Source organism: Rattus rattus, chromosome 1 (assembly GCF_011064425.1).
Source record: "Rattus rattus isolate New Zealand chromosome 1, Rrattus_CSIRO_v1, whole genome shotgun sequence".
Lineage (NCBI taxonomy): Eukaryota > Metazoa > Chordata > Mammalia > Rodentia > Muridae > Rattus > Rattus rattus.
In genome coordinates, this window is record NC_046154.1 from 258,715,699 (window position 1) to 258,742,708 (window position 27,010).

Genomic DNA, 27,010 nt, shown 5'->3' on the forward strand with positions numbered 1-27,010 from the left:
AGGCCCTGGGTTCGGTCCCCAGCTCTGAAAAAAAGAAAAGAAAAGAAAAAAAAAACCAAAACAAAACCAACAGCAAAACAGAACCAATAACAAAACAAAACAAAACTCCCCAAAACCTAACAAAAAAACCCCATACCCCTAAAACCAAAAAAACAACAAATCAAAGCATTATAGCTCACAGAGGACCTGATTTTGGCTCCCAGCACAACCAATTTTGAGTTCAGTTCCAAGGGCACCTTACTCCATGGTATGCATACAGACATACAAGCAAAATACTCATAAATACAAAAAATAAACAAATATACCTTAAGAAAAATAAAACCTAAATCTAGTTGGGAAGAGGTCAATACCAACCCTACTAAGTCTAGTCCAAACCACCCTGTCTCACCCTGGGGATCAAACTCTGGTCCTCCTGCTTGAAAGGCAAACACTTTACTACTTCTCTAGCCTGTGTGTGTGTGTGTGTGTGTGTGTGTGTGTGTGTGTGTGTGTGTTTGCACACACATGCAAGTATGTTTACAATGTCACACGAGGACGTTGGTTCTCCTGCTTTGTCACTCTGCCTTATGTCCTTGTGACAGGGTATGTCAACGAAATTGAAGCCCACTGCTTCTACAAGACTGGTTTGCCAGTGAATGCCTCTGGTTTGCCTCTCTCCGCTCTCCAACACTAGGGTTACAAACCCATGTGCCAGTGCCTGACTTTTACGGGAGTGCCAGAGGTTTGAACACAGATCCTCATGCTTGTGTTGCAAAGGCTCTTCCTCCCTGAGCCATTGCCCCAACCCCAGATTCATCTTTATTCAGAGGCCACAGATGTACTGTTTGGGTCATGCCAGCAGAGGACTGAAATGGTTAAGTGAAATTCTAACTGTTGGAGGCAGGATGGAGATAGAGTAGGCTGCAGAATGATGGGAGAGAAAACAAAGGAGGTGTGGTGACAAAGGAGGGAAGTGTGGAGTCAAAACCCAAGACAATTTGATTGGGGCCTGGTGGGGTGGGGGGAGTGAGGGAAAGAGAAATAGGCAGTGGCTGGAAGGTATGAGGACAGGAGACGGGTGATGAATATGGATGTAGATACTCACAGCCAACCATCGGACTGAGCCTAGGGAACCCAATGGAGGAATTAGGGGAAGGAGTTGAAGGGGATTGCAACTCCATAAGAAGAACAACAATATCAGCTAACCGGACTCCCCAGAACTCCCAGGGACTAAACTACCAAGTAAAGAGTATACATGGAGGGAGCCATGACTCTAGCTACACATGTAACAGAGGATTGCCTTGTCTGGCGTCAATGGGAGAAGAGGCCCTTGGTCCTGTGGAGGCTTGATGCCCCAGCATAGGAGGATGCTAGAGCAGTGAGGTGGGAATGGGTGAGTGGGGTGTGTGGGTGGAGGAGCACCCTCATAGAGGCATAGGGGATGGGGGTGTGTGATGGGGAGGGGACAGGTCAGTTTGGGACTAACCCACAGAATTTTCTCTTTGGGATTCTTATCTTCAGCAGACTGTCTGAAGGGAAAACAGCGGGTGTTGAGACAAATAGTTCTGGACATGCTGAGTTCAGCATGGCCTTAGTGGGGATGGAATGACATGACTCCCGACCCTGGGACAGGATCAACAGGGCATGGGGCTCCATGAGTGTCAATGTGGCATAAGGCTTGTGTGTATAATAATGTACATATTTTTATATTCTTCCTTCGAGGAATCGCCTCCCTGCTGACTTTAATGACTCCATGAAAATCAGAGATAGCATGAGTCTGAGAGGTGAAGGTGTGACTGATGTCTCAAGAAAATGGTAAATGCTGGGACCTTCAGGACAGCTCTTAAGGCTGTGGAAAAGAACTCTAAAAACATGAGTTCAAAAATACATAATTTTGGGTTGGGGATTTAGCTCAGTGGTAGAGCACTTGCCTAGCAAGCGCAAGGCCCTGAGTTTGGTCCCCAGCTCCGAAAAAAAGGAAAAAAAAAACCCATAATTTTTCAACTAAGTGAAATATAGGGATGCAATATGAATTATATGAGGGGCTTCACAAATCTAAACGAATGAAGGCAGCCCCATTAATGAGCCAGCTTGTCAGAAAGATACAAAGGCAGGCAGAGTCCTGAGTTCAGGGTTGGCCTGAGACAGAACAAGGGTAGGCTCAGGTGTGGTAGAAATGGTAAATTCAGGAAAGGATCCCAACCAGGTAGCTCATTGTCTGTGCTTAACACAGGCAGGAAGATCTCGGAATTCTTTTGCAATGTTAAAAAATAAGCATCTTGCTGTCCCCTAGGAATCATGGGATGCTGATTCATAGGATAATAAAAAAGGAACCTGGGGTAAATGACTGGATTGATTTGATAATGTAAAGTAAAAGACTGGGCTTGTGATCTGCAGGAGATGAGCTATCTTGGGAAATTTTTTTTTTTAGAATAGCAAGAGAGAACTGCTTGGAGAACTGTCTCAAGCAGAGAGAGAGAGAGAGAGAGAGAGACAGAGAGAGAGACAGAGACAGAGAGAGAGAGAGAGACAGAGACAGAGAGACAGAGACAGAGAGACAGAGACAGAGAGAGACAGAGAGAGACAGAGAGAGAGACAGAGAGAGACAGAGAGAGACAGAGACAGAGAGATGGATGTCTGGAGATCTCCAGAAAGAGCAGTACAGAGAGAAAGCAATCTATGAATTGCTATAAAGCTATCTGGAGCAGAACACGGGCTGCTAGCTTGGCCCCACGATTTGACTTTGAGAAGTTTGTTTTCACTGCTCCCAGACACCCCTTCTCGAAGAACTCCTCTCCAAGCTGAGGCTGGTCTTGGCACAGACATTGTGAACATCCATCCATTCATAGTTTGTTTTTGTTTTTGTTTTTTGAGGCAGTGCTTTTCTGTGTAGCCCTGGCTGTCTTGGAGCTCACTCTGTAGACCAGGCTGGCCTTGAACCCAGAGATCTGAGTGTTTCTATCTCCTGAGTGCTGGGATTAAAGGTGTGTGCCACCACCTCCCTGTTCCACTTATTGTTTATTGAGAAAGTTGTTTAATCAAATCCCTCCAGATACTGTCGGGCTCCCCCTGCCTCTCTTCTGAACCTGGTTTTCTGACTCTCCCTTTTTCAACCTGAGTAACCTTTCAAACTTCCAATCATTTTCCAACTGCATAAACAGCTCACCCCAGACTTCTGTTGTATAACACTCCGTAAACAAGCTATGCATCTCGATTAACTCTGGTGGGAAATGAAGTTAAAGGGACCGAAATCCCAGGCAGAGAACATGGCAAGAGCAAAATATAGATATAGATGGGTCTGTCTCTGTGGTGGAAGTGAGGAAGAAGGGGAGATCAGCTCAGGTGGAATGTGAGTGGTATCTTCTGGAAAAGAGTTGTGCTATCTGAAACATCTTACAGAAGCCAGAGATGAAAGTTAGAGCTTTCAGGAAGCTCAGAGGATCTTCCAGGTATGTCCAGGTATCTGAGACCAGCAGACTGCCCCTTGATGTTCCTATTATATCCTAGGCACACAGTGTGACTACATTTCTTAGAGTCTTCTACTATAAAGTACTGGGCAGTGAGATTCGGATTTGTCTGTTAAAGCTGAGGGGTTTGGTTTTTTTTTTTTTTTAAAGATTTATTTTACGTCTGGACATGAGGTGTGCATGTTTTGTCATGCGCGATGCCTGTAGAGGTCCAAAGAGGGTGTCGGATCTGCTGGGATTGGAGGTCCAGATGGCTGTGGGTGCTGGTAACTGAACCTGGGCAACAGGTGTTTTCAAAGGGGAACCTGGAGTAAATGACTGGATTGATATGTAAAATAGAAGACTGGGGTTATGGTCTGCAAGAGGCCATAAGAGACCAGTGAGCTAACTCTCCAGTTCCAAAGCGAAAGTCAACTAAAGCAGACTTCCCAAACACATAGGACTTACTGGTGTATATTCAGGTCAGGTGAGTGGCTTTACATCACAGTTTGTTCTCACGTGTTTTGACAAAGAACAGATTTGATATAAGAACTTTAGTGATTCAATTTTACCGTGAGTTACAAACCGGCTCATGGGAAATCCCCTGGTTTTCCCAGACTGGGTGAACTGATGCTGGCCAAACCTATTGAAACCTGGATACTTCTTCCCAGGAGGTGACCTGGGCCTCATGAGAAGGACGTCTGTGAAAGCAGTTTGCCAAGTTCAAGGAGGGTGCTCTAGCATGGGATGTCACCTTGTGTGAGCATATTTACACTTTTAAAGCTTGTGGAGATTCAAAGGACATTAGGAGTTTCTGCTCTGGGGCCCCTCTTTTGTGCTATTAAGTGTTTTTTTTTTTGTTTGTTTGTTTTTAAGGATTTATGTATTTATTATAGATGAGTACACTGTAGTTGTCTTCAGATGTGCCAGAAGAGGGCATCGGATCCCGTTACAGATGGTTGTGAGCTACCATGTGGTTGTTGGGATTTGAACTGAGGACCTCTGGAAGAGCAGGCAGTGCTCTTAACCGCTGAGCCATCTCTCCAGCCCTTTATGTGGTTGTTTTAAAGATTTACTTTTATGTGCATTGGTGGTTTTCCTGAATGTATATCTGTTTTAGTGTGACAGATCCTCTGGAAATGGAGTTCCAGACAGAGGTGAGATGCCATGTGTGTGCTGGGAATTGAACTCAATCTTCTGGAAGAGCAATCAGGGTTCTTAACCACTGAGCCATCTCATCTCTCCAGTCCCACCTACTGTTATGTCTCCCCTCCCCACTCCTTCTCTTCCTCCTCTACTTCCTCCCCCTCCCCTCCTCCTCTTCCTCCTCCTCTTCCTCCTCTTCCTTTTTCTCCTTCCCCCCATCCTCCTTCTCCTCCCCTCTCCTTCCTCTGCCTCCTTTTGGGAAGAGTTTCTCTTTGTTACAAGCCTTGGATGTCCTGGAATAGCTTTGTAGACCAGGCTGGCCTCGAACTCACAGAGAACCGCCTGCCTTCTGCCTCCCAAGTGCTGAGATCAAAGGAGTGTGCCACCAATGCCTAGCTTCGCTACTAAGGTTTTAATGACTATTATAATACCTATTTTAAGGAGCCTAGATCTTTCTCAACTTTTAATTTATATTCTAAGGACCTATGAGACATTTTCAAGCATTTTCCTCTTCTTTCCTCTTCTCCTTGTTGACTTCAGTGGCTTCAAGCTAAGCAGTCATATGCACCATTATACTTGGTTTACACGGCCTTGGGGACCAAGCCCAGAGCTTCATATATACTAATCAAACTCTCTACCAGCCGAGACACATCTCCAGTCCCTCACAGATATTTCTTACAGACCTTAAATTTAACATTTTAACCTCTCATTTAACTGCCATATTACTCAAAATAACAATTTAAAAAAGGTAAATCACAGGGCTAGGAACATGGCCCAATCTGCTGCTAAGCCTAAAGACCTGACTTTGGTCCTTAGAACCACATGGTTGGAAGAGAAAATCAGCTCCTATAAAGTTGTCCTCTATTCTCCACACATATGTAGTAGCATGCATGTACCCACACATACATGCAAAATAAAACTGTAATAGTTTGGTGGCTGGAGAGATGGCACAATGGTTAAGAACACGTTCTGGCTTGTTTTGTGTGTCAACTTGACACAAGCTGGAGTTACAGAGAAAGGAGCCTCCGTTGAGGAAATGCCTCCATGAGACCCAGCCGTAAGGCATTTTCTCAGTTAGTGATCAAGGTGGGAGGACCCAGTCCATTGTGGGTGGTACCATCCCTGGGCTGGTGGTCCTGGGTTCTATCAGAGAGCAAGCTGAGCAAGCCAGGGGAAGCAAGCCAGTCAGTAACATCCCTCCATGGCCTCTGCATCAGCCCTGCTTCCTGACCTGCGAGTTCCAGTTCTGACTTCCTTTGGTGATGAACAGCAATGTAGAAGTGTAAGCTGAATAAACCCTTTTCTCCCCAACTTGCTTCTTGGTTATGTTTTTGCAGGAATAGAAACCCTGACTAAGAGAGTACTTGCTGATTTTGTGGAGGACCTGGATTTAGTTCCTAGCACCCCAAAGAATCCAATACCCAATTCTGAGTCCCACAGGCACCAGACACACATGTGGTACACGCACATGCATACCTGCCATTAAACACTCATATATATATATATGTGTGTGTGTGTGTGTGTGTGTGTGTGTGTATATGTAGGTGTAAAAATGTCAATGTAATAATTTTTTAATTGAACTGTCTCTGAGATCTTATCAGGCTTGTTAGTCCTACCTTTGAGAGTCTCAGCCTCTGGGTTTTCTTGTCCTGTGTATGGCACTGCCTTGGTGCAAGCCCTGACATTTTTTCCCTCTGCCGTCCTAGCCACTGCCTCTGGTCAGGCCTCCTGATTCTCCCATGGCTGCATACCACTTGGCTATACCATCCTGGTTGGCCAGAAGGATCTCACTATCCCATCACTGGAGGAAGACAGAATCTGGTCTTCGATCTTGACGTGTCTGCCTTCCTGCTCTTTGCTTCGCACCAGCCGTGGGCTGTCTGTCATGCGCTAACCCTTTACAACAGCTATTTCTCGACATACACCTTTGTCTCTGGCTGTTCCCTCTGTCCGGGGATGTTCTGCCTTCAAGTTTGAGACATGAACGACAGGGAGAACGGGGCTTATTCCTTCCTCCTCCTGCTCTGTAAGCTGGCAGCCTAGTTTTAAAAAACCTGCTTTCACCATCATCTGAAATCGCCCCCCTGCATTTGTCCGTCCCTTCATTTTCCTTCGCCTGACCACTGCCGTGTACACTCTTAGTCGTCATCTGTGTCCCTTACTGAAGTCTTTGGGTGCCAAAGGAAGGGCTGTTTGCTAATCTCGTTTCATTGCTAGTTCACTTGCCTCTCACACTGCGGGTGTCCAGCGAACACTTGCTAAATGGGTCATCCTAAAAATAGCCTTGTGTCCATCGGCTGCCCTGTGCCTCAGTCACACTAGCCTCTTCTAGTGGTGAATTCTGTACCGGCACAGACGGTCTCCTGTTCGCCGCTGCGTTTCCAGAACAGGGTCGTTCCTGTGTTCAACAAATGTGATCTCTAAATCCGAGTTGCTTGTGGGTTCTCAGCGTCTGGAGAGCGCAGTCTTAGCTCATTCGAGTATGCAGCTATAATTACTGAGTGCTACTTAATGCTCTCGTAAGAGATTGTTATTGGTTTATTCTTTTTTGTTTCTTTCACTGGGTCTCACTCTGCAGCTCAGACTGTCCTTGAACTTTCGGCAATCCTCCTGCCTCATCCCTCTGAGCACGAGGCACTGTTGTTTGAGAAGTATTGAAGGCAAGTCTAAATGGTATTGAGCCATCATGTCCAACTCGCTTGGATGTTATTTCAAAAATACGAGACTGGAGTAGCTTGTTGCTGCACGGTGCCCTGTGTGGCCTCACAGACCTGACAATCTGGCCTCAGGCCTGGGAGGGTTGTGCTGGAGCCCAGACTGATGCAGAAGGCATACCAGTGAATGAAACGGACAGGTGGGTCCCGCTCCCTGGCAGACAAGCGGAAGTAGTCCCGTGGAGCCGGTAAAGGTTCTAAAGTAAGAATTTATTCCAAGTGCACATGAGAGGTTGGACAGCACTCTCGAAGTCCACATTATTCAGGAAAAGCACACATTTCAAAGCAGGTAAAAAGCCATTATGAACATTCACTCGGCCCTTCAGTCGCCACCACCCTAACCTGAGCAGGGGCAGGGGAAAGGCCTTCTAGTTCTCTAACCAAACATAGGCATCTTAGGGCTGAGAGAGAATTATACAGCCTTATTTTTATTAGCATCTACCAAGACCGGGGGGAAAAAAAAAAAAAGATCAAAGTTCCCTCGCCACTCCAATCCCACCTCCGACCGGGCCCTGGAGGAGCAGTGTCTGCCTGGGGAGCCCCTGCCGCTGGAGCTGGTCTCAGAACTGGGCACGTGTGCATGCCACCCCTTATGCCTGTGAACTGGCCACAGACCTCTTCCTCCACCAGGTGGGGACCAAAGGGCAGCTGGTGTTTCTCCTGGTCTCAGCTGTCAGTCTTGGAAATTTTGAAAAGGTCGGCGATATCCAGCAGTGCTTGACGGATGTGGTTCCCGAAGCGCAGGGCGTTCTGTGGGAACTGAGGGCTCAGACATGCTTTCGGGACCGCTCCCACCCTGCCGTGCTCACTCTGCCTCACCGGCGGACTGGACTCCTCCCCACCACGGAGGAAGTGTGTTTCTGGGTGGTCCCAGACAGCACCTCTTCTTGGGACAACCCCTGGTGGGAACAGGGGAGACTCACCGTTTCTGAACTCGATAACTTGCTGGAAACATGGAAGAACATTGTGTTTTCGCCTGCGATCATGTAGGAAACCCCGTAGCCGTGGTCGGCCACCTGAGGACCGGAAGAAAATGAGACCCAGAGACAGCCTGATGTATTTCCCTGTCCATGGACTCACAGGAAGGGGTCCCGTGTGGGTTACTGCATTCTTGAGATCAGCCCCCACTCTCCTAATCTAGGAAACTGTATGCAAACCAAAGGACTATGCCTTTGGTTCCAAGACTGGAACTTCTATTCCATCTAAAGGATGCTGCCCTCTGTGTTTGTGGGTCTAGGACTCACATTTCCTCGGGGGCCCACACTAGAGATCACCCCAGCCCTCTCTGTAACAGTCTCTGTCTTCTGACAAGAGTAGCTCATGCGAATGTTCTGTAGGGGGAAGAACTGTTCTATTCAGGTGAAGACACTTCTGAAGGGTCTGGGTGTGTTTGCTTGTCCCCTGGAAGCTAGCCTTGGGCATGGTGATGCCTCCCTGGTGAGGCATACGCAATGGGTGAGTTCTCGTACCTGCCTGCCTGGGTCAGCAACTATCATTTTTTTATTCTACACAGGTCTCTATAAATAAAGTGCTCACACCCATATCCCTGGTGGAGGCCCTGCACCTCCAAACTCAAACTCTAGGGATTCAGTGCTGCCAACCACCACCCTCTTGGGGGGACTCACAGGACCAAAGCCACCTCCAGCACCCAGATGATTGGGGTACTGCTTTGGGTCAAACATGCAGATCTGGAACTGGGGGATCTGGCTGGTGGAGAGGCTCCAGGGTTCCGAAAGCACCTGTAACAGGAAGGTGTAGCCTGTCAGACACTGGGCACTCAGTGTACGCCTGTCCTTCTGGTAGTGACAGAGAACTACTCCCACACAGGTGTTCTCAGCCGGGCACGGTGGCAAGCGCCTCTGATCCCAATACTCAGGAGGCAGAGGTAGGAGGGTCATTCATGTGTTCAAGGTCAGCCTGTATTCCAGGCCAGCCGAAGCTACATAACAAAACTCTGTCTTAAATAAACCAACAAGACGATACAAAACATAAACTGGCTGGCGGTGGTGCATGCCTTTAGTTCCGGAACTTGGTAGGCAGAAGGCGGGTGGGTCTCTGAGTTGGAGACCAGCTGGGTTTACAGAGTGAGTTCTGGGATAGCCAGGGCTACACAGGAAAACCCTGTCTCAAAAATCAACCAACCAATCAACCAACCAACCAACCAACCAAACAAAACAAACAAAACCAAAGTACAAAAGGCTCTACTCGAGGGCACAGGACTTAACTACTGCTGTTCCTTAGGCCCCTATGGTTGATTTGAAACCCCCAGTGTCTGCCATAAACTCTCCCAGGCTGCCTGAGTCCCGTCTAACTCGCCCCTCCTTGGCCTTGGCCTGTTTTCGCTCTCCTCGCAAGTACGGTCACCGTCTGGCAGAACACACGTTTGTCGGCTTTTCCTCGTAAGAGCATTAATCCCGCAGTGCCCTATCGCAAGAAGGCCTTGGTCTGGGCCTAAAGGCAAGGGGACAGAGGTCGCGCCCGACGACTTTACTGACCTCGTCCAGGAAAGGAGATCTAACCCCTAAGTACTTGGAGACGATGTAGAGGCAGAAGAGGTGCCTGTCGATCCCAGCCCCTGTCATGGCTAGGCGGTACATGTTTTGGTGTTTTTCGGAGGCTTTCCGGAAGAGGTCTTGGAGGTCTTGTTTCTGGGGATCAAAAGCAGAGGCGTAAAGTGGCCTTGGCCCTTGAAGTAGACAGGGGTGAAAGAAGGGAGGGGGGACTAGGTGTGTGGGGCTCACCTTATGGGACCCCGTCGTCATGGCCCGCACAAAGGCTGTGGACTCGCTAGTACAGGAACGCACAGTCTCTGTCCGCCCCTCTCGGAACATTCTTGTCATGGAGGCCTCATAGGTCAGGCAGAACTTGCCTTTGTCCTGGGGTACACAGTGGGGTGAATCAAGCAGGCGGACCCCAAGGATGCCCTGCACGCTCCGCAGCAGCCCTCAGAAGCTCCTACCCGGAAATGAGCCAGCTGCAGGGCAATCTGCACAAAGGCATCAGGGCTGGTCCGACACTTCTTGATCAGGCCTTTGCCGAAGGGTAAGAACTGGAAGCAGTATAACTCCACATCATCAGCCAGGGCCTTGGCTACTTGGTACGAATTCTCGATGGCTGTCTGGCACTGCCAAGACGTGGAATGGGGTCAGTTGAGGGCAAAGTCCTCAAAGGAGGCCTCTAGATCTAAGAAGGTGTAAGGTTCACGTAGTGATGGAAGGCGGGGTCAGCTCAATAGCATCGGGACACACAAATGACAGGTTGGGAGGATATGGCATGAGGCCACGCTGAGCCTGGTGGAGAGGGAGGTGCCATCTACCAGGCACTGTGAGCTACGGATCTCAGTCTTTCTCTAACCAGACAACCCTGGGGTCTCTGCTTTCCCTGTGTCCCACATGGCACCCCGAGAAGCTCTTGTCCCTTTGTCCTGAGGGTGGGACTTAACCTGGCCATTTCTAGTCTGAATACCTGCTCGGGAATGTCCCACTGCATCCGCTGAGGCGGCGGCAACTTGGTGTTGGGTTCACCCACACAGTGTCCTGTCTCCGTGTAGCCCAGGTGAAAGGTATCAGTGGCCAGGACGAACTGCAGGGATAAAACCAAGCTTGGGAAATAAGCCTCGTCACAGGTGCCTGCCCTGACGATGCCCTGTCCGCGACTTTACCTCCCAGAGGTGACCGATGATGGGAGCATCTGCCCATGAGTGTTCTGTGTTGAGGCCCAGCTGGCCATTCTTGCAGGAGATAAGAGTGAAAGATTTGTCGAACCACCTGCAGGAGTAGATCAGGATAGACCCAGAGCTGGGTAATTAGCTCTCCAGCCCACTGCCCTAACCGTATACTGCTAACACTCATGATCCAATTCTAATTACTAACCCAGAACTTTAACCTCAACTTCTATTGTTCTTTAAATTTTATAAAATTACGTGTGTCTCTGTGCGTGTGTGTGTGTGTGTGCGTGCGCGTGCGCAAAAATAATGTACGTGTGTGTGCACACGCCTGTGTGGTGTCAAAGGACAAATTTGGGGTCCTGGTTCTCTCATCCCACCATTGGGGTTCCGAGGTTTGAACTCAGGTCATAGGACTTAGCCACAGGTACCATTACTCACTGAGCAACCCCACTGGCCCTCTTAATCTCCATTCTTCGCCTTTTTAAAAGAAAGTTTATTTATTTTTATTTTATATGTATTGGTGTTTTGCCTGCATGTGTGCCTATGGGAGGGCGTCAGATTTGGGGGTTGAAGAGCAGCCAGTGCTCTTAACCTACTGAGCCATCTCTCCAGTCCCACGCTCCCCACCGCCATTCCTAATCTTCAACATCCGACCTTACCTGTAAATAATGCTATCTATCCATTAACACTGCACCTGACTTTTTACCTTAATCTTCTGACCCTAACCACTGGCCTATAATGGTCATCACTAAACTTGAACTTTAACCTCTGACCCATGAGCCTAGGGCGGCACGTACCTGTTATAGCAGTTGCCGTGCAGCAGGGATTTGCCGTAGAGGCTGAGACTGGCCTCATCATCAGGGTTGTAACAGTGAGAGTCTTCGTCCAGGGCCACAAAGAAAGCAGCACGTTCGATGGTATCCAGGGACATCTTGTTCTTGCCAGAGCTAAAGAACTTCTGACGTGCTTCTGCCCACTCTACCCTGGGGATGCAAGGTCAGGGAAGCAGTGGAACTGATGTATGTTTGTATATTTTAAAACCAGGGTACCTCTTAGGATCAGACTGAATCTGGAGGCGAGATGAGGAATAGCCACTTGGGGATCCTGAAAGATGGCCTCTGTCCTTACCACCAGTGCCCTTCACTAGGTTTTATGTGCCTAGCCTCAGTTGCACCTCTGGCCCCCAGTTCTAGGATGGAGGTGGGGCCAAGCATTTTTTTTTTTTTTCTCATGAAGCCTTGAACCTGGGCCTGGACAAACCCTCCCTACAGACCCTGGGTACCTTCCTCCTGCGGTGAGGGCTGCCAGCTTTTCCTCTCCAGGCTGAGGCGGGGAGGTGTCATCGAGGATTCTCTGGAACTGCATCTCGAGGTCTCGAGGCTTGAGCAGGCACGAGCCCTCATAGAGCCAAACCTTGAAGAAGCGACCTTTGTGGTAGACAGCCACGTGCCTGCTCTCTGAGAGGTGCTGTAGCAAGTCTGTGACAGAAACCCGGAAGCAGCTGAGGCAGGACCTCAGAAAATACCCAGTTCCCCTCTCCAGCCCAGAAAGGGGCTATCTTCCCCCAACACACAGTCCCTGTAGACCCTGATTTGCAGCACATCTGACCTGGGCATTCCTTTGTCTAAGCCAGTCAGTCCCTGTGCACTCCCGCCCCCCTCCCCAGTAAGTCTCTTTTGCCTCCTTATATGGATCCATGAGGGATGGACTCTATTCTCCTGAGTTCCACTACCCCAGCAGAGCTCATCTCATTTCTCTTTATTCATGACGACCTCCCTATGGAGACCCTAGAAGGACCCCTCAGGGGTCCCAGCATCAGCAATGTCTGTAAGTAACGACCACCTAGAATCTCTCTCGAACTGACTACACATTCATGGCCCTGAGACACTGGAGTGCTTAGAGACGAATAGTAGTTGGGCACTTAGCTGCCATGGCTACGACTTCCTTTTCATGAGTGCCAGGGAGGGTAGGATTTCTCTTCATGGGTGCCTGGTTGTAGCCCAGTACCTGTCTCTTTGCCTGGGATGCGTGTAGTGTTGAACATCCTCTCCATCTGGTAGGAGCACATGGGTACCATACCCAGTGCCATTACCTGGGAGGAAGGCCCAGCGTGGTTTAGATTCAGGCCTCTTCTCCTTACCCCGCCCCTTGACCCTGATGTAACTCACCGGCTTGATCTCTTCTCGGTCCAGTTTGCGGCGATACATGATCATGGCGTGAACGGCATTTCCCAAACGTGCTGCTTGTTGGCTTGTGTTCTTAATAAGCACAAAATCCTATGGATGGAGCAGAGTCAGTAGGCTGGGTACCTCGGGCTGGGGCGGTCACCTGAGTCTCAATAGCCTAAGGGAACTTTTTCAGGGGCCCGAGGCATTGTACCCCCGGTCTTTGTTCCATCCGACATCACGTCAGGGTGCTCTTCCAGAAACGTAAGCTAACAGGCTCCAGCTTCAACCAGAGCTATTCACTCCTCATTCATACTCTGCTTCAAAGAGGTTCTACCACGGAACAACAATAACGAGAACAAATCTTTGGTTTGGGCAGAATCCAAGTTGCTAGAAAGACAGTTCTTAGACGAGGGGAATTCCGGGAGGCTAGCAGGGTACATTTTGGACACTAGGAGAGATTGGGCGCCGGGCAGCAGGAAGATCAGCTATCTGTCCACAGGTATATGGTGGGGACACCAGTCACATGAAGTGAGGCAGACAGGGACTTCCTGAGTACTACAAGAAGCTGGCATTCATCCTGTGGCCTGGCTCCGCAAAGGGACAAGAAGCAAAAAGTATGTTTTAAAGAAGCTCTAAAAATGGTGTCAAGAGAGTTGAGGATCTGTGCCTGAGAGGGCAGAGAGGGCCACGGTCTAGGAAGCAGTGGAGTGTGCTGTAGCTGGGAAATTCAAGGGCAGCATCAGAATTCTGGCTGTGGTCGGGATCCCCATCTCCCCTAGGCTGGTTCTGCATTACTCCTGTTATTCTTCCCTTTTTCCCTCCCTCAGGCCTCACTCCCCTCGTGCACGGTTACTGAGGCAAAGGCTCTGGGATGTCCTCTAGATCCTTGGGTCCAGAACTTGGGGACAGAGCTGGGCACACAGGAGCCCCAGGAGGCTCTGGTTCTTACCATGGCGTAATAGTTGCTGTTCACCATGATGGGGCTCCTGCCTCGGAGGTAGACGTACTCTTCCCACCAGTCACTTACCTGTGGATAAGCAGGCTGGAGGTTAGGGCTGAGGAGGGTGGACCAAGAATATGTGGATAAGAACAAGCCTGGCTGGGCAAACTTACATAGTTGGTTGCCCACCATGACTTCAGCACCAGGTATTTCTGCAGTCTGGGGGCAATCTTGTCCTGGAATTTTTTGGCCAACGACTCCATGCGTGAATAGGCTTCGTCATCCAGCAAGGGCCGCACAGAATCCAAGTACTGTTCAGCCAAATTATTATCATGAGGACGGCTACCTCCATCCTAACCTTTTCGCCACCTCTCCTCCACCAGACCCCCTTCTTCTCAAACCAGTCCTTATCTGTTTGGACTGGTTCTGGGAATGGAGGATTTTTGGGCTCATTGGTACTCAGGCTCTTACCCGGTGAATTGTGGCTGGCACACTGGGGACAGGAAGCTTGGGCAGTGATGTTTGGAAGCTATAGAGCATGGGCCGCCGGCTGGACAGGAGACGAACACAGATCTAAAGAGTACAGAGTACAGCGTTGGGGTAGAGGGCTATTGGGAAGAATGGGCACAAGCTAGAAAACAACTAAGACCTTCAGAACCATCCCAGCTACTTCAGGACGAACCCAGGCACCAAGCACTGGTGGCCAGTCCTCCCTTCTTTCTCAGAACCCCAAATGAGATTCCCCATGATCTCAAACCAGATGCCTGCACCCTCCAATGCTTCTGCTCACAGCCCAGATCTTGGTGGCATGGCTGGTCTTGCTGTGCATCTCGAACATCCACCCATGATAGGAAAGCAGCAGCTTCAGGGTTTGTCGGAATAAAAAAATGCCTGTCGCCCAGACTCCGGTGGAGAAGATGACCATACTGAGAAGTGTCTCGGTCTGTGGGGTCCCATAGGAGCCATACCTGTTAGAGAAGGGGGGGGACTTCAGGGTATCCCTTTGAGGTCATCCTTCAGGGAATTCTGACTGTAGTGGTTGGCTGTGAACTCCCTCCCTTGGGGAAGAAATGGGAAAAGACCTCTCTGGAGCACTCAGGTCGGAGTGTACCAATTACAAACTGCCTTGGAACTGAGAGCTGGCAGCCCTGTGAGAGACCCTTGCCCACCAATGACTGATTTTATGAATCTGTTCAGTACAAGAATCCTCCGCTGGGAACTGTTCTGCCTCTTTTTTCTGAAACTTGTGTCTTCCATGTGTCTTACCTTGTCGGGAGGCATCTCTGGATGCAATGGACCAGCCCCATGGAGATGTCCACTTTGCAGTAGTTGGAACCAACTGTTGCCATGACAACAACCAGCCAGCTGGTAGGGCTGCCAGGGTACACACCCCTAAGGATGCCATTCTGTAGGGAAGAAACAGGCAACCTACTGGAGTAGGAAAACATCACTAGGACCCTGGGAAGTCTGGAGAAAGGGCTCCTGGTTCTTGCCTCATCCATTCATGGTGTTCTTCGTCCATACACGTACACCTACACTGTATGTCCCCACCACACCTTCATTTTTCTGGCTTCTGCACTACTGGATAGAGGCTATCTATAACCACCAGCACTGCTTGTGAAAAGCGGAGACAGACACTGACAATGAGACTTAGTTTCTGACAGCTGGCTTCTGCCTAGGCACCTGCTGGGAAAAAAGAGGCCCCGGAGAACCACACGGAGAATCAACCCACACCTTGATTCGAATAAGGCGTTTCTTCCAGGAGTTGATTCCAGACAGGTAGATGTGTCTCAGAGCCTCCCGACTAAGCCGGAAGTCGACCCCGTCTGGGGTCACAGTGAACTGGAAAGCTACTGCCTGGTGTGCTTCCGCCATCCTGGGGTTTAGTCAGCACCTAAGAGTAGGGCCAGAAGGTGCTTAGTGTGCCCAGCCCAGCCCCGCCCCCGCCCAGCCACCTCTAGCTGAGGCTCCGCCCCCCACCTCCCCATCTGGTCCTCGCTTCCCCCACCCCTTCCCCGTCCCCTATACGACCACCCCCAAACCCGCCCGTGCCCCAACGCTACGCGCCCTGCTGGGCCCTTCCAAGCCTGGCCAACCGCCGCTGCCACCGAACCCTCGTGGGGTTCCGGATAGGCCGATCTGCAATGGTGCCGAAGTCTGGCTCTAGGTGCCCCAAAGGCAGCGAAGAGCGGCTTGGGGTCTGGGAAAGACGCCCAGGGAAGGGAGTGGGCCTGGACAGAGACTAGGTTCGTGTGGTCCCAGCACTGTCCTCGCTCGGAAAGCTCGGCTGAGAGTAAGGGTGAAGCGTTGAGGGATGGAATGGTTCTGGGTCCGGATGGCGTCCCTGTGCTGGTCCCCAACTCACAGCTCAGGTTTGCTTCTGTCGGTGTATGGGTCTGGCCTCTCTGGCCCATGTCCCCACGTCCTTCAGGCCTGGCCACCCCTGCCCGGCCCCGCCCTGTCCTCACTGGGAACTTGATACCCACTCCCAAATTGGGGTGGAGAAAACAGATATGGGCGGGAACCAGGACACCCTCCTTTTGGGGGAGCGCCTAGGGAGGGTGGGTAGAGTTTTCCCACAAGCTTGCTGAAGGTGGCTGGAAGGTCTGGGACTGGGGAAAGGGAGGGTCTCACGTGAGCATGGTTGCATCAGTGCTAAAAATAGCTGAATGTAGGGAAAAGGTCACCAGGAGTCAGCTGTGTAGCCTCTTCCCTAATTCCAGGGCTCAAGGTTGGCAGTGGCATTCAGGGCCCACTGTTGTCCCATTCCTCTCCAGTCCTCTTCCCCAAACCCCCTTTCGGTTAGCCATAAGCCCAGTCTTCAGTAGTTGTTACTTCTAAACAGAAGCCAGGGAGTATTATGGGATAGGAGATCTCAATGAGTGGAATGGACCCCTCCCACTTTTAAGCCCAGTGCACTCAACAGAAATCACTTGAATCTGTATTCCTCAGTTGTATTTGTGAAGTTCATTTATTTAGGTGCACAGCCCCAGGGGCTGTCAGATGCCCCCCTTGGGCAAGTACTAAGAAAGGAGTACGGAGGTCAGCTACTTCAATGACAGTCTCACTTAGAGGCACAGCCCAAGCTCTGGGGGCTTCTGCTCTTTGCCCCTCCCTCCGAGGGCCTGCCCCGGAGGCTCCAGGAGAAATCTGAGGTAGGGGTTGGATCCTCAAGGTGACAGGAAGCTGGTCAGCTGCCCCTTCTGCTGGAAGTAGAACTGGAACCGAGATTGGGCGTACTCCTAGGGAACGGAAGCCATAATGCATTGTGAGATGGCTTGCAAGCAGGACTCTGCCCAAAGCCACCAAGGACGGCCCAGATTCCCTAGGGAACATGTGCTGCTCTGCAGCCCCAACCCACAAGGCCCACGGTAGGTAGGGCTTACTTACCAAGTAGCCAAACTCTATAGTGGACATGGAAGCCTGGAGGGTGGACCATAGGCCCCAGAAGAAATGAGAGGCCAGGGCATACCTAGGGGACAGGGGTGGGGAAAGGAGGTGCAATCAAGAGCCCATTTCATACTGCCTGACTCTCCTCCCCCACCTCCCTAGGCTGCTCAGCCTCCAAAGCTCCCACTGCTCTGCTGCTTTCCTAATGCTCGCCCTACTGCGACTCTTGCTCTGCTAGCCTCTGGCGTGGTCTTCTACCTCTATCCTGGCACCTCACCTGCAGCTCTCCCTTTCTTCTGTAAGGATTCCCCCCTCCTCCTCCCCATCCCTTCTCACCGGCTGATCTCTATCAGCAAATCTTCTTCCCGTTTCTTCTGCTCCTCTTCGGAGAGGACCTCACCTTTCTGAACCTCCGCCAGATAATGACGGATGAAAAGGAGCTGAGATCAATGGACAAGAGTCAGGGACTGGGGAGACTGGAATATCACCCTTCGTAGCCTTTTACTTCCCTTTCCGAACAAGGCAGAACGGAGAACCAGAAATGCCCCTGCCGTCCCAACCTCCAGACTACACACCTGCTGTTCTCTAGTGGGGTAGTCTGCAGGTCTTGCTTTGTAGAAAGGCCACTCCTCGTGAGTGTAATCGTAAACCCACTCACAGAAGTGATTCCCAATGTCAAAGCCCCTGGGAGGATAGAGCTAGCGTTCAGTCCACGGGCAGCTGGGATGTGGCGGTGAAGGCCTGCCTGGCCAGGACCCTGTGGGAACAGGACCCGCAGGAGGCCGCCGCCCTCCCACGCTTACCTGTAGTTGTAACTACTGTACTCGAAGTCAACCAACATGAGGTTGTCATCACTGTCTGGCTCTGAGAGCAGTAAGATGTTTCCTGAGGGAATGGGGATTTTTTTGTTGGTCACTCCAGGGCAGGCTGCCCCCTTTAGCTTGGGCTCAAGGACTCACAAATGCTCTCCTACCTTCCTGGATGTCATTGTGGCAGAAGACCACTGGGGACGGTGTAGCGTCTAGCAACGTCCTGTGGTGGTAGAGAGGCATAGGTGGTTATAAGGTCCTGTGACTACAGCCACCTTCACAGGCTACGTCCTGGCTCTAGTCTTCAGCAAAGTCTGGAGAGGACACTGATAAATGCCTAGCGCCACCCACTGAGTCGTCTGCCCTCACCTGAGGTGATTCATCTCATCCTTGAGGCTGTACATCTCCACCAGGTTCATCTGGGGAAGGCTAGTGGACGGCAGGTCCTGGATCTGCTTTAGGTACCTGTAAGCCGCCCAAATAGGATATATTCGGTCTCTCTTTCCCCACCCGCTTCCCCGATCCACTCTCAGGACAAATTTTCCTGTCACTGTGACTTGGTTAGGAAACAGAGTCCACGATACCGGGGCACCTATCCGCTCAACTGGAGGTTCAGTTTAAATGCACGGTTCCCAAATTTGACTCACCGCTCCATGGTCCCAAACAACCAGCGGGGCTCCTTGGTGAAGGGCATCTCCATACCATGGAAACGGGCCATCTTTGTCGCAATGGCTCCTGACAACACTGGGTCCCGGAGCTCTTGAGTTTTCAATGGCCGGCTCTGTACCCAGTAACCTTTCAGGGTGGTGAGGGGGCTGGGGCGGGAGGGGGAAGGGATACGGGATGGGAGGAGATCAAGGTCTTAGGGAAATTTCCCTACCTGGGATGAGAAGGCAGACTTTGGGAAGGGTAAAGATTTGGTAAAAACAACAAAACTGGGCTCTTACTGGGAGGTACTGTTCCAAGCGGCCCTCTGGAAACACTCCATAAAGTTGGGGCCCTAGAGATCTCTCTGCAAGAATGGCGAACATCACGCTTTCTAATACCAAGGAGTCTACACCCTGAAGGAAGATGTATGGCAAAGGGGCCCAAGTCAGAAAGAGTTAGAGGTACGTGGGTACTGGTGCAAATCGGTGTTTTCTTCATCTATGATAACTTGTACTTCTGGTCTTACTGACTGGGAATTCTAGAGCATCAGTATATTCAGCTACACAAATAAGACAACACTTTCTGCACCACTTGCTCCAGATGTCAGAACTCCAAGCTTTGGTCCTCACTCCCCCTCACCTGCAAGATAGCCCCGTACAGTCGTAGTAGCACCTCCCGGGGCTCCCCGCCCATACTGGGCACGTGGTTCGGTAGTGAGCATCGGAAGAGCAGGTTGCTGAGGCCTCCGCTGCAGATCCACACAGGTCAGGCTCACCAAAGGTCGCCCCGAGTGGTGGGACTCACTCTGGACACCCTTCCCGAGAGGACCTCCCATGCCCCCAGGGAGACCGCGACACCCCACCCCGACGGGGCCCCGCCCCTTCCCTCGTGCCCCTCCCCCTCCCCCCACATAGCACTGACGGCAACCGAACCCGGAGGAGTGTGAGGCTGACCCCTGACCTCACGGGGCAAACGCTCAGCTCCTCCGGCCGCGCTCTGCGCCAGGCTCCGCCCAGGTACTCCCGGCACCACTGATAGGCTCGGCGCTGCGCGTCACGAGACAGCGAGGAAGAGCGCCGCCGATTGGGGATTGGTTCTGGGGACTTAGCATCCAGCAAACCGTCCTTGGACTGGGGGCCGCCGACAGCCCCTCCTCCGACTACACCTGTCCCATCCGCCGCCATGACGTGGACTCCGTTAGGCTTAACGCCTGCGGGTGCTCAGCAATCTTCAGGTGGGATTAGCTCCTTCCGGGTATGCTCGGTTCCACTTCCGGGAAGCCGAAGAGTCTCTGGGCGTCCTCCGCTCTTCGCGATTGTCTCCGGCTTTCTTCGAGACTCCAGTCTTAGGACTGTTTCCAAGCCAGATGCGATTCTCAGGGCTGCGGCGCTCAAGGCAAAGAGGGACGGCAGCTTTCGCTGAGTGGGGCGCGCTCTGGTCCCGCCCGACACGCCTATCAGTATCTGCAAAGACAGGTTACTGCGTGGACTGTGTCCGGAACTAAGGAAATGACGTAGGCCAATCCCGAGCGCCTTGGGCGGTTGGACAGTAGCTCCGCAAAGCTTACGAGCGAGGCTCTGGCCAATGAATGGACAGTGATGATAGTTTGTGGCTCCTTTATAGCATCTGCCCTGTGAGACGCCCGGTTAGGGAGGGAGTAGAGTAATCGAGCCTATGGTGGCACTTGGGGTAAGTGAATGGAAGAATGAAAAATTGCAGCGATTCCCCCTTTCCCAAAGCAGCATGTGTATGCATTGCTGGAAGGCGTAATAGGGATCAGTCCGGCGTGTCCAGCCCTGCATGGACCGTATGAGCGCTACTAATGTGACCCAACACAATAACTTAAAAAAAAAATATGGGGTTGGTTCTTTCTCGAGAGTGTGTGTCTCCTGTTAAATATCGGGGACGGGGGGCGGGCATTAACTCAGAAAGGAAGCCAACACAATTCATAATTCATATGAAGGATGAGGTTTGTTAGAATGAAAGGGCCTCAAGGTTATGAGTTTCGGGTTAGAGGAGAGAGAATTAAATCCTTTAAGATTTCTCTTTAAAGTAGGGAGAGGGCTGGAGAGATGGCTAAGCAGTTACGAGCACTGACCCCTCTTGCAGAGGTCTTGAATTCAATTCCCAGGAACCCCGTGGTGACTCACAACCATCTGTAATGGGATCTGATGCCCTCTTCTGGTGTGTCTGAAGACAGCTACAGTGTACTCATACACATAAAAATAATTCTTTTTTTTGAAAAGCCTAGAGGAAGCGCTCTCTCTCTCTCTCTCTCTCTCTCTCTCTCTCTCTCTCTCTCTCTCTCTCTCTCTCTGTGTGTGTGTGTGTGTGTGTGTAAAAGCTGTGGTGCAAACCTTTACTCTCCAGCATTCAGAAGGCTGAAATCAGTGGTTGGTTACCTGTGAGTTTGAAGACAGTCTAGTCTACATATTGAGTTCCAGGCCAGCCAAGGATACGGAGTGAAACCCTGAGAGAAGAAAGATACTGTGAGAATTAATGGGTGTGGGCTGGACAGAGGAGCCAATCAGAGAGCAGCCTTAAGAGCACTCTTTGAAGCAGACCACTGAGGTGTTTCCAGACCGATCTCCTAAAGAAAAGAGAAAATCAACTTTAAAAAAAAAAAAAAGCTTTTAGGATTGTCAGGAAGTTTTCTGTCACCTTATCTAGCATGCAGCCGTGTACAGATTGTCACGTCACAACATGGGCAGTTCCACTCCACATCCCACCGAGAGTTATAGAGAGGTATCCCCTGCTTCAGGCTGTGGGAGCTGACCTAAAGAGGTAGGCTAGCTCCCCGTTAATCCTAGCACTGGAGAAGCAGAGGGGACAGGGTCAGGACACAGACAAACATGCAGGCTCGTGTGCAGGTGGGTATTTTAACTTCCGCATTACTGTAGACTGTGAACTTTGTGGAGAATGAACTTTGTAGGCGATGACATTGTGTCATGTTGCAAGGTTAAAAAGCTGGAGGAGTCTGGAGACGTTAGGTGATTTCACCTTTGGCTAGCTTTTAGCGTCGGGGAGGGTCTAAGCTCTGCTTTCTGGGCAGAGATTCTAGGTCAAAGTGGCCTTGATTCTGCTGTCTGATTGGAGCAGACATTCCAGTCTGTGTTTACATAACTCCTATCAGTAAACAAAGTTGGATCTGGATAGGCATAGCTTGTCCTTTGTGACTTATTAGAGGTCAGCTTCTTAACCTGTGAGTCGTGCATGACCCTATGAGGTTGGCTGAATGTAGGGATTGGGGAAGACTTGATGACAGTAGAGGTTTCTGAACAAGTGATAACCAGAAATTAATGTAAAAAAAAAAATCCAGACATGGGCTGGAGAGCTGGCTCAGTGGTTAAGAGCACTGACTGCTCTTCCAGAGGTGCTGAGCAACCACATGGTGGCTCACAACCATCTGTAATGGGGTCTGATGCCCTCTTCTGGTGTGTCTGAGGACAGCTACAGTGTATATAATAAATCTTTTTTTTCTTTTTTTTTTTTTTTTTCGAGCTGGGGACCGAACCTGGGGCCTTGCGCTTGCTAGGCAAGCGCTCTACCACTGAGCTAAATCCCCAACCCAATAAATCTTAAAAAAAAAAAAACCAACAGACATAAAGAATTCAAGGTGTTGCTGATCATTAGCTAAACGGTAGCCTCGGTTTTGAACACACTTTGTGCTGCTGTGCCCCTGAGTGGGAACAGATACTTGAGACAGCCAGACAGGTATACTCTTGAAACAGTTGGTGTTTCAGTGAAGTTGGTCTCCTATCTCTGGCCAGGTTCTTGTTCATCCTTCCTCCAGGCATGGACTGGGAAGACAACAAAGGAAACCATGAGTAACTTTATTTGCCTTGTGGTAATAAAACATCCCAAGGGCCTCAGCGACAAGAGATATTTCTTTTCTTTTTTCGTTTTTTAAAGATTTATTTATTTCATGTATGTGAGTACACTGTAGCTGTCTTCACACGCACCAGAAGAGGGCATTAGATCCCATTACAGATGGTTGTGAGCCACCTTGTGGTTGCTGTGATTTGAACTCAGGACCTCTGGAAGTACAGTCAGTGCTTTTTTTTTTTTTTTTATTTTTCGGAGCTGGGGACCGAACCCAGGGCCTTGCGCTTGCTAGGCAAGCCCTCTACCACTGAGCTAAATCCCCAACCCCCAGTCAGTGCTCTTAACCACTGAGCCATCTCTCCAGCCCCCAAGACATATTTCTGAAATGGCTCTAAACATATTTCTGCTATTTTGTACTTCACATTTAAAGCCAAACTCTCGGCACTGAAAATTATAAAATATCAATTTTGAAAAAATGTTGATATTCTGCACCCCAGAGTATCAAATATTCAGCCAAAATTCAATATTTTGGTATTTCTCTTTGGGTTTTGGAGATGGGGTTTCTCTGCATCGCCATGGCTATTCTGGAAGTCACTGCACAGTGGCCTGGCTGGTCTTGACTCAGAGGTCAGGCTACTTCTATTTCCTGAGTCCTATGATTAGAGGTGTGAGCCACCACTGTCTGGCCAGAATTTAATGTTTTAAATTAAACATTAAATTAAATTTAAACTTAAGCATATATTTCGTTAGGAAGCAGTTTTCCCATCTTAACAAATGGTAAAGTTTTACATATATATATATATATATAATATATAAATACACACATAACACACACACACGTATAATATCTATTCCTAAGAATTGTTTTTATGTATTTTATGAATTACCACCAAATGTTTACTGGTATACTTTATATTACCTATATACCTGGGGTTCAGTGGTTCAGTATAAATTTCTTAGGTAAACAAAGTTACTAGTGGGAAAAGTTGGCGAATCTCTGTGTTGTGTTAGGAGTAGGCACTCCTACTATTAGCTTCTCTCTTGCAGTGTACTTAAATTTGTCTTAAAGGACAGAAAAACCAAAACAAGAGAATCTTTAGGAAATATGCAAAACAGACTTCTGTGCAAACCTGCAAGAAAAGGCAAATAGTCTTGTAGCCTGCTAGTTCTTGCTTCAGTTTCTCCATCAAGTAAATAGTTACAGGATGGAAAGTTTGTACACACCAGGTTTATCCCAGCAAAAATAGCACACACAGAGAGCACAGCATACCAAGTCATAGCTCACTGAATAACACAGTGTGTGTGCGTGTGTGTGTGTGTGTGTGTGTGTGAGTGTGTGTGTTTGAGTGTGTGAGAGAGTGTGTGTGTGTGAGAGTGTGTGTGTGTTGGCAGAGCAGCAGTTGCCCCTGGGAGTGTCCAGATGGTCTGCAGCTCCTTTCTCGGGCCAAACTCTGACCTATATGCGATTGTGGAAAACCACAGGCACCAAGTAAGACCTAGAAGGAATGTCTTGCAAAGCAAAACAAGACTGCAAAGATAGGGGAGTAGAGAAGGGGGAGCTCAGACAAAGGGGCCAGAGCCTGCCTGACCAAGTTCTGCCTGCTGAACTGTCTTTAGTAACTAGCTAAATAAAAACAGCAGGGGGAAATAAAAATTGTTTATTCCTGAAGCGAGCCTAGAGCCCCATGTCTCTGTCTATCCTTACTCTCGTTTCCCAGCCCCTGTGTTGCCCTCCGCTGTACCCATGGGGACAGAGTTTTATGTTTTTATTAGGGTATTGGACAGGACTTGAATTAGACCTGGCAGGATACACTTTGTGAGTTGGGTTATTTTGAATGACAGCAGGAACCTGACTGGCTGAGATTAGGTTGGGGGACCTATAAAGTTTTTGCTTGGGTTGGGTTTGTTGTTGTAAAATATAAAAATAAAAAGATTTAATGTTGTCTTTTTCCCTGCTAGGTCCCCACCATGGTGCCCCAAGATATCTGCTCGACACATCCCAGCTGCACACTTTCCTACACTCAAACCCTCACATAAAAGAACATACAACAGGCTGGAGAGATGGCTCAGCGGTTAAGAGCACCCGACTACTCTTCCAGAGGTCCTGAGTTCAATTCCCAGCAACCACATGGTGGCTCACAACCATCTGCAAAGAGATCTGATGCCCTCTTCTGGTTTGTCTGAAGACAGCTACAGTGTACTTATATATAATAAATGAATAAATCTTTAAAAAAAAAAAAAAAAAAAAGAACACACAACACAATGATCTTAGATCCTCCTTAGATCTTAGATCCAATTGATAAGATATAATTGCCCACTTAAACATACAAAGCCCAGTACCATCCATCCCTTAGGAACATTAATAACAACGTGTAAATACACAGAGCACAATCTTAACATCACCTGCCATGGCTTCTCACCCTCTCCTCTCCCTCTCTTCCTTTCTCTCTAGTCTCCTCTTCCTTCAAACTTCTCTCCCGCCCATCCTTCCTTCTCCTCCAATGACAGGCCTCCTTCTATCCTATACCTGCCCCTTACCTGTACTTTACAAATTCAATGGGGAGGTGGTTCTGGTGAAGTCACCAGATTCCTGAATACATGACTAGGCAGCTGTCCTTGGGGCAGTGGAATTAATATCAAAATACAGATAATGTCAGGGCAAACCACTACAGGGTTGGCATGGGTTTAGTGAGAGTGAGGGGGTAGTTAGCCCATTCATCTTGAGAGAGAGGAAGGGGGAAGCAAACCCCTCTAGTAGGGTTTCTTTTTTTTTTATTTTTTTTTTTAAGATTTATTTTATATAAGTACACTGTATCTGTCTTCAGACACACCAGAAGATGGCATCAGATCTCATTACAGATGCTTGTGAGCTACCATGTGGTTGCTGGGATTTGAACTTAGGACCTCTGGAAGAGCAGTCTTAACCAGTGAGCTGTCTCTCCAGCCCTCCAATAGGGTTTCTTTTGACCAAGAACCTGGAAATAAGTCATCTTAGTTCAAAAAATAATTGAAGTGAGGTATAATGGCTCACACCTTTATTCTCAGCACTTGGCGGGCAGAGGCAGGTGGATTTCTGTGAGTTTGAGGCCAACCTGGTTTAGTGAGTTCTAGGACAGCCAGGGTAGCGATAATCTCTTTTGTACTGTGTAGAAGCGTGTACTTGTCAATAGAAAGCTACTGGCCAATGAGCCGAGGCATGATTAGAAGTTGGGACATCCTAGAGAGGAAGGGGAATTCTAGGTTTGAGTCAGGCTGGAGAGATTTGCTGGGACACAGATTAAGAAGGCTGGGTGAAAGTGAAGACAAGGTAACCAGCCACGTGGCAGGACTTAAACTAGAATAAACAGTATAATTAAGTTATGAGCTAGTTGGCCTAAGCATTTATTCATACATGTAATTAAGTCTCACAGTTGTTATTTTGGGGAACAATGTGCGGCTGGGAAAGCTGCAGTTACAAATAGTGCCCAACAGGGGCACCAACAGGTTTAGCAAGAACCAGGCTTAGAGTCTGGGAAGTTCCTGGTGGAAGGCGTGAACAAGCACTCCCTGGAAACAAAGCAGGTTCCTGGGTAGATACGGGAAAATGAAGCCAAATGCATTTCACAGGCATGGTTCCTTTAAGGAACTAGAGCTCTGCAGCAAAGCTAGCTGCTGGGCAGAGTGGAGGCCTGGGGAGAGTTGGAACCTAGGCGGCCTCACAGGAAGGCACTTCCCAAAGCCCGAGGCAATTGCCTCGCTGGGCAGGGGAAGGCTAAATCAGTTTAAAAAAAAAAAAAAAGCTAGGCAGCTTGTGAGAAAACAACCCAATTCTGGTCCATGTGAGGGAAATCTGTATGGTGGAGCAAAAACAGGAATCAGCAGGCTGCAGCCCAAAGGAGGCAGCCTGCTATAGGCCCAAAGTAGGTGGAGGGCACTGCCCGGAGCTAGCATCTCCAAGAACAAGCTGAGAAGCTCCAGCGCTCCAGAGACAGCACACAGAGGAAATCCAAGCCCAGACACAAACCTCTGGCCAAGTAAATCTCTTTGAAATTGTGCTAAATGCTAAAGAAAGAATATAAATACATATAATATACAATACTATAGTGTATAATTAATATAATAAAATATAGAGTCATAGGGAGAAGGTCTCTGAAGGGAAGGGAAGAATTAGAGATTAAAAAAGAAAAAATATTTTTTATGTTAAAAAATGGAAAGAAATACAATAACACAGGCATCTGGATCCCATTTGATTTTGTTTCACTTATCAGCATACAAGTAATTATTTTTCAATAATGATTA

The 27,010-nt window shown here is 49.2% G+C and overlaps 2 protein-coding genes across 4 annotated transcripts; both read right to left on the bottom strand.

The window, feature by feature from the left end:
• Positions 1–7,474: 7,474 nt before the first annotated feature.
• Cpt1b (carnitine palmitoyltransferase 1B) lies at positions 7,475–16,891 on the bottom strand. Of its 2 annotated transcripts, none has more exons than XM_032919565.1 (18): positions 15,795–16,891; positions 15,327–15,466; positions 14,851–15,028; positions 14,532–14,633; positions 14,234–14,371; positions 14,070–14,147; positions 13,121–13,228; positions 12,960–13,044; positions 12,235–12,430; positions 11,750–11,935; positions 10,947–11,052; positions 10,751–10,867; positions 10,245–10,409; positions 10,027–10,161; positions 9,781–9,933; positions 8,911–9,024; positions 8,209–8,301; positions 7,475–8,035 (listed from the first exon to the last, which is right to left on the bottom strand). In XM_032919565.1, exons 1-18 carry the CDS (start codon positions 15,933–15,935, stop codon positions 7,952–7,954), a joined length of 2,319 nt encoding a protein of 772 aa, XP_032775456.1. In that variant the 5' UTR covers positions 15,936–16,891; the 3' UTR covers positions 7,475–7,951. The 2 variants fall into 2 exon arrangements, with proteins under 2 accessions (XP_032775456.1, XP_032775457.1); XM_032919566.1 differs by having other exon boundaries at positions 14,831–15,028; positions 15,795–15,954.
• A 107-nt stretch (positions 16,892–16,998) lies between these two features.
• Positions 16,999–20,423, bottom strand: Chkb (choline kinase beta). Of its 2 annotated transcripts, none has more exons than XM_032919567.1 (11): positions 19,868–20,423; positions 19,547–19,655; positions 19,207–19,320; positions 18,907–19,040; positions 18,629–18,724; positions 18,424–18,482; positions 18,254–18,335; positions 18,026–18,134; positions 17,787–17,890; positions 17,451–17,532; positions 16,999–17,302 (listed from the first exon to the last, which is right to left on the bottom strand). In XM_032919567.1, exons 1-11 carry the CDS (start codon positions 20,089–20,091, stop codon positions 17,231–17,233), a joined length of 1,185 nt encoding a protein of 394 aa, XP_032775458.1. In that variant the 5' UTR covers positions 20,092–20,423; the 3' UTR covers positions 16,999–17,230. The 2 variants fall into 2 exon arrangements, with proteins under 2 accessions (XP_032775458.1, XP_032775460.1); XM_032919569.1 differs by lacking the exon at positions 19,868–20,423 and adding an exon at positions 19,840–19,858.
• Between the last annotated feature and the right edge of the window lie 6,587 nt (positions 20,424–27,010).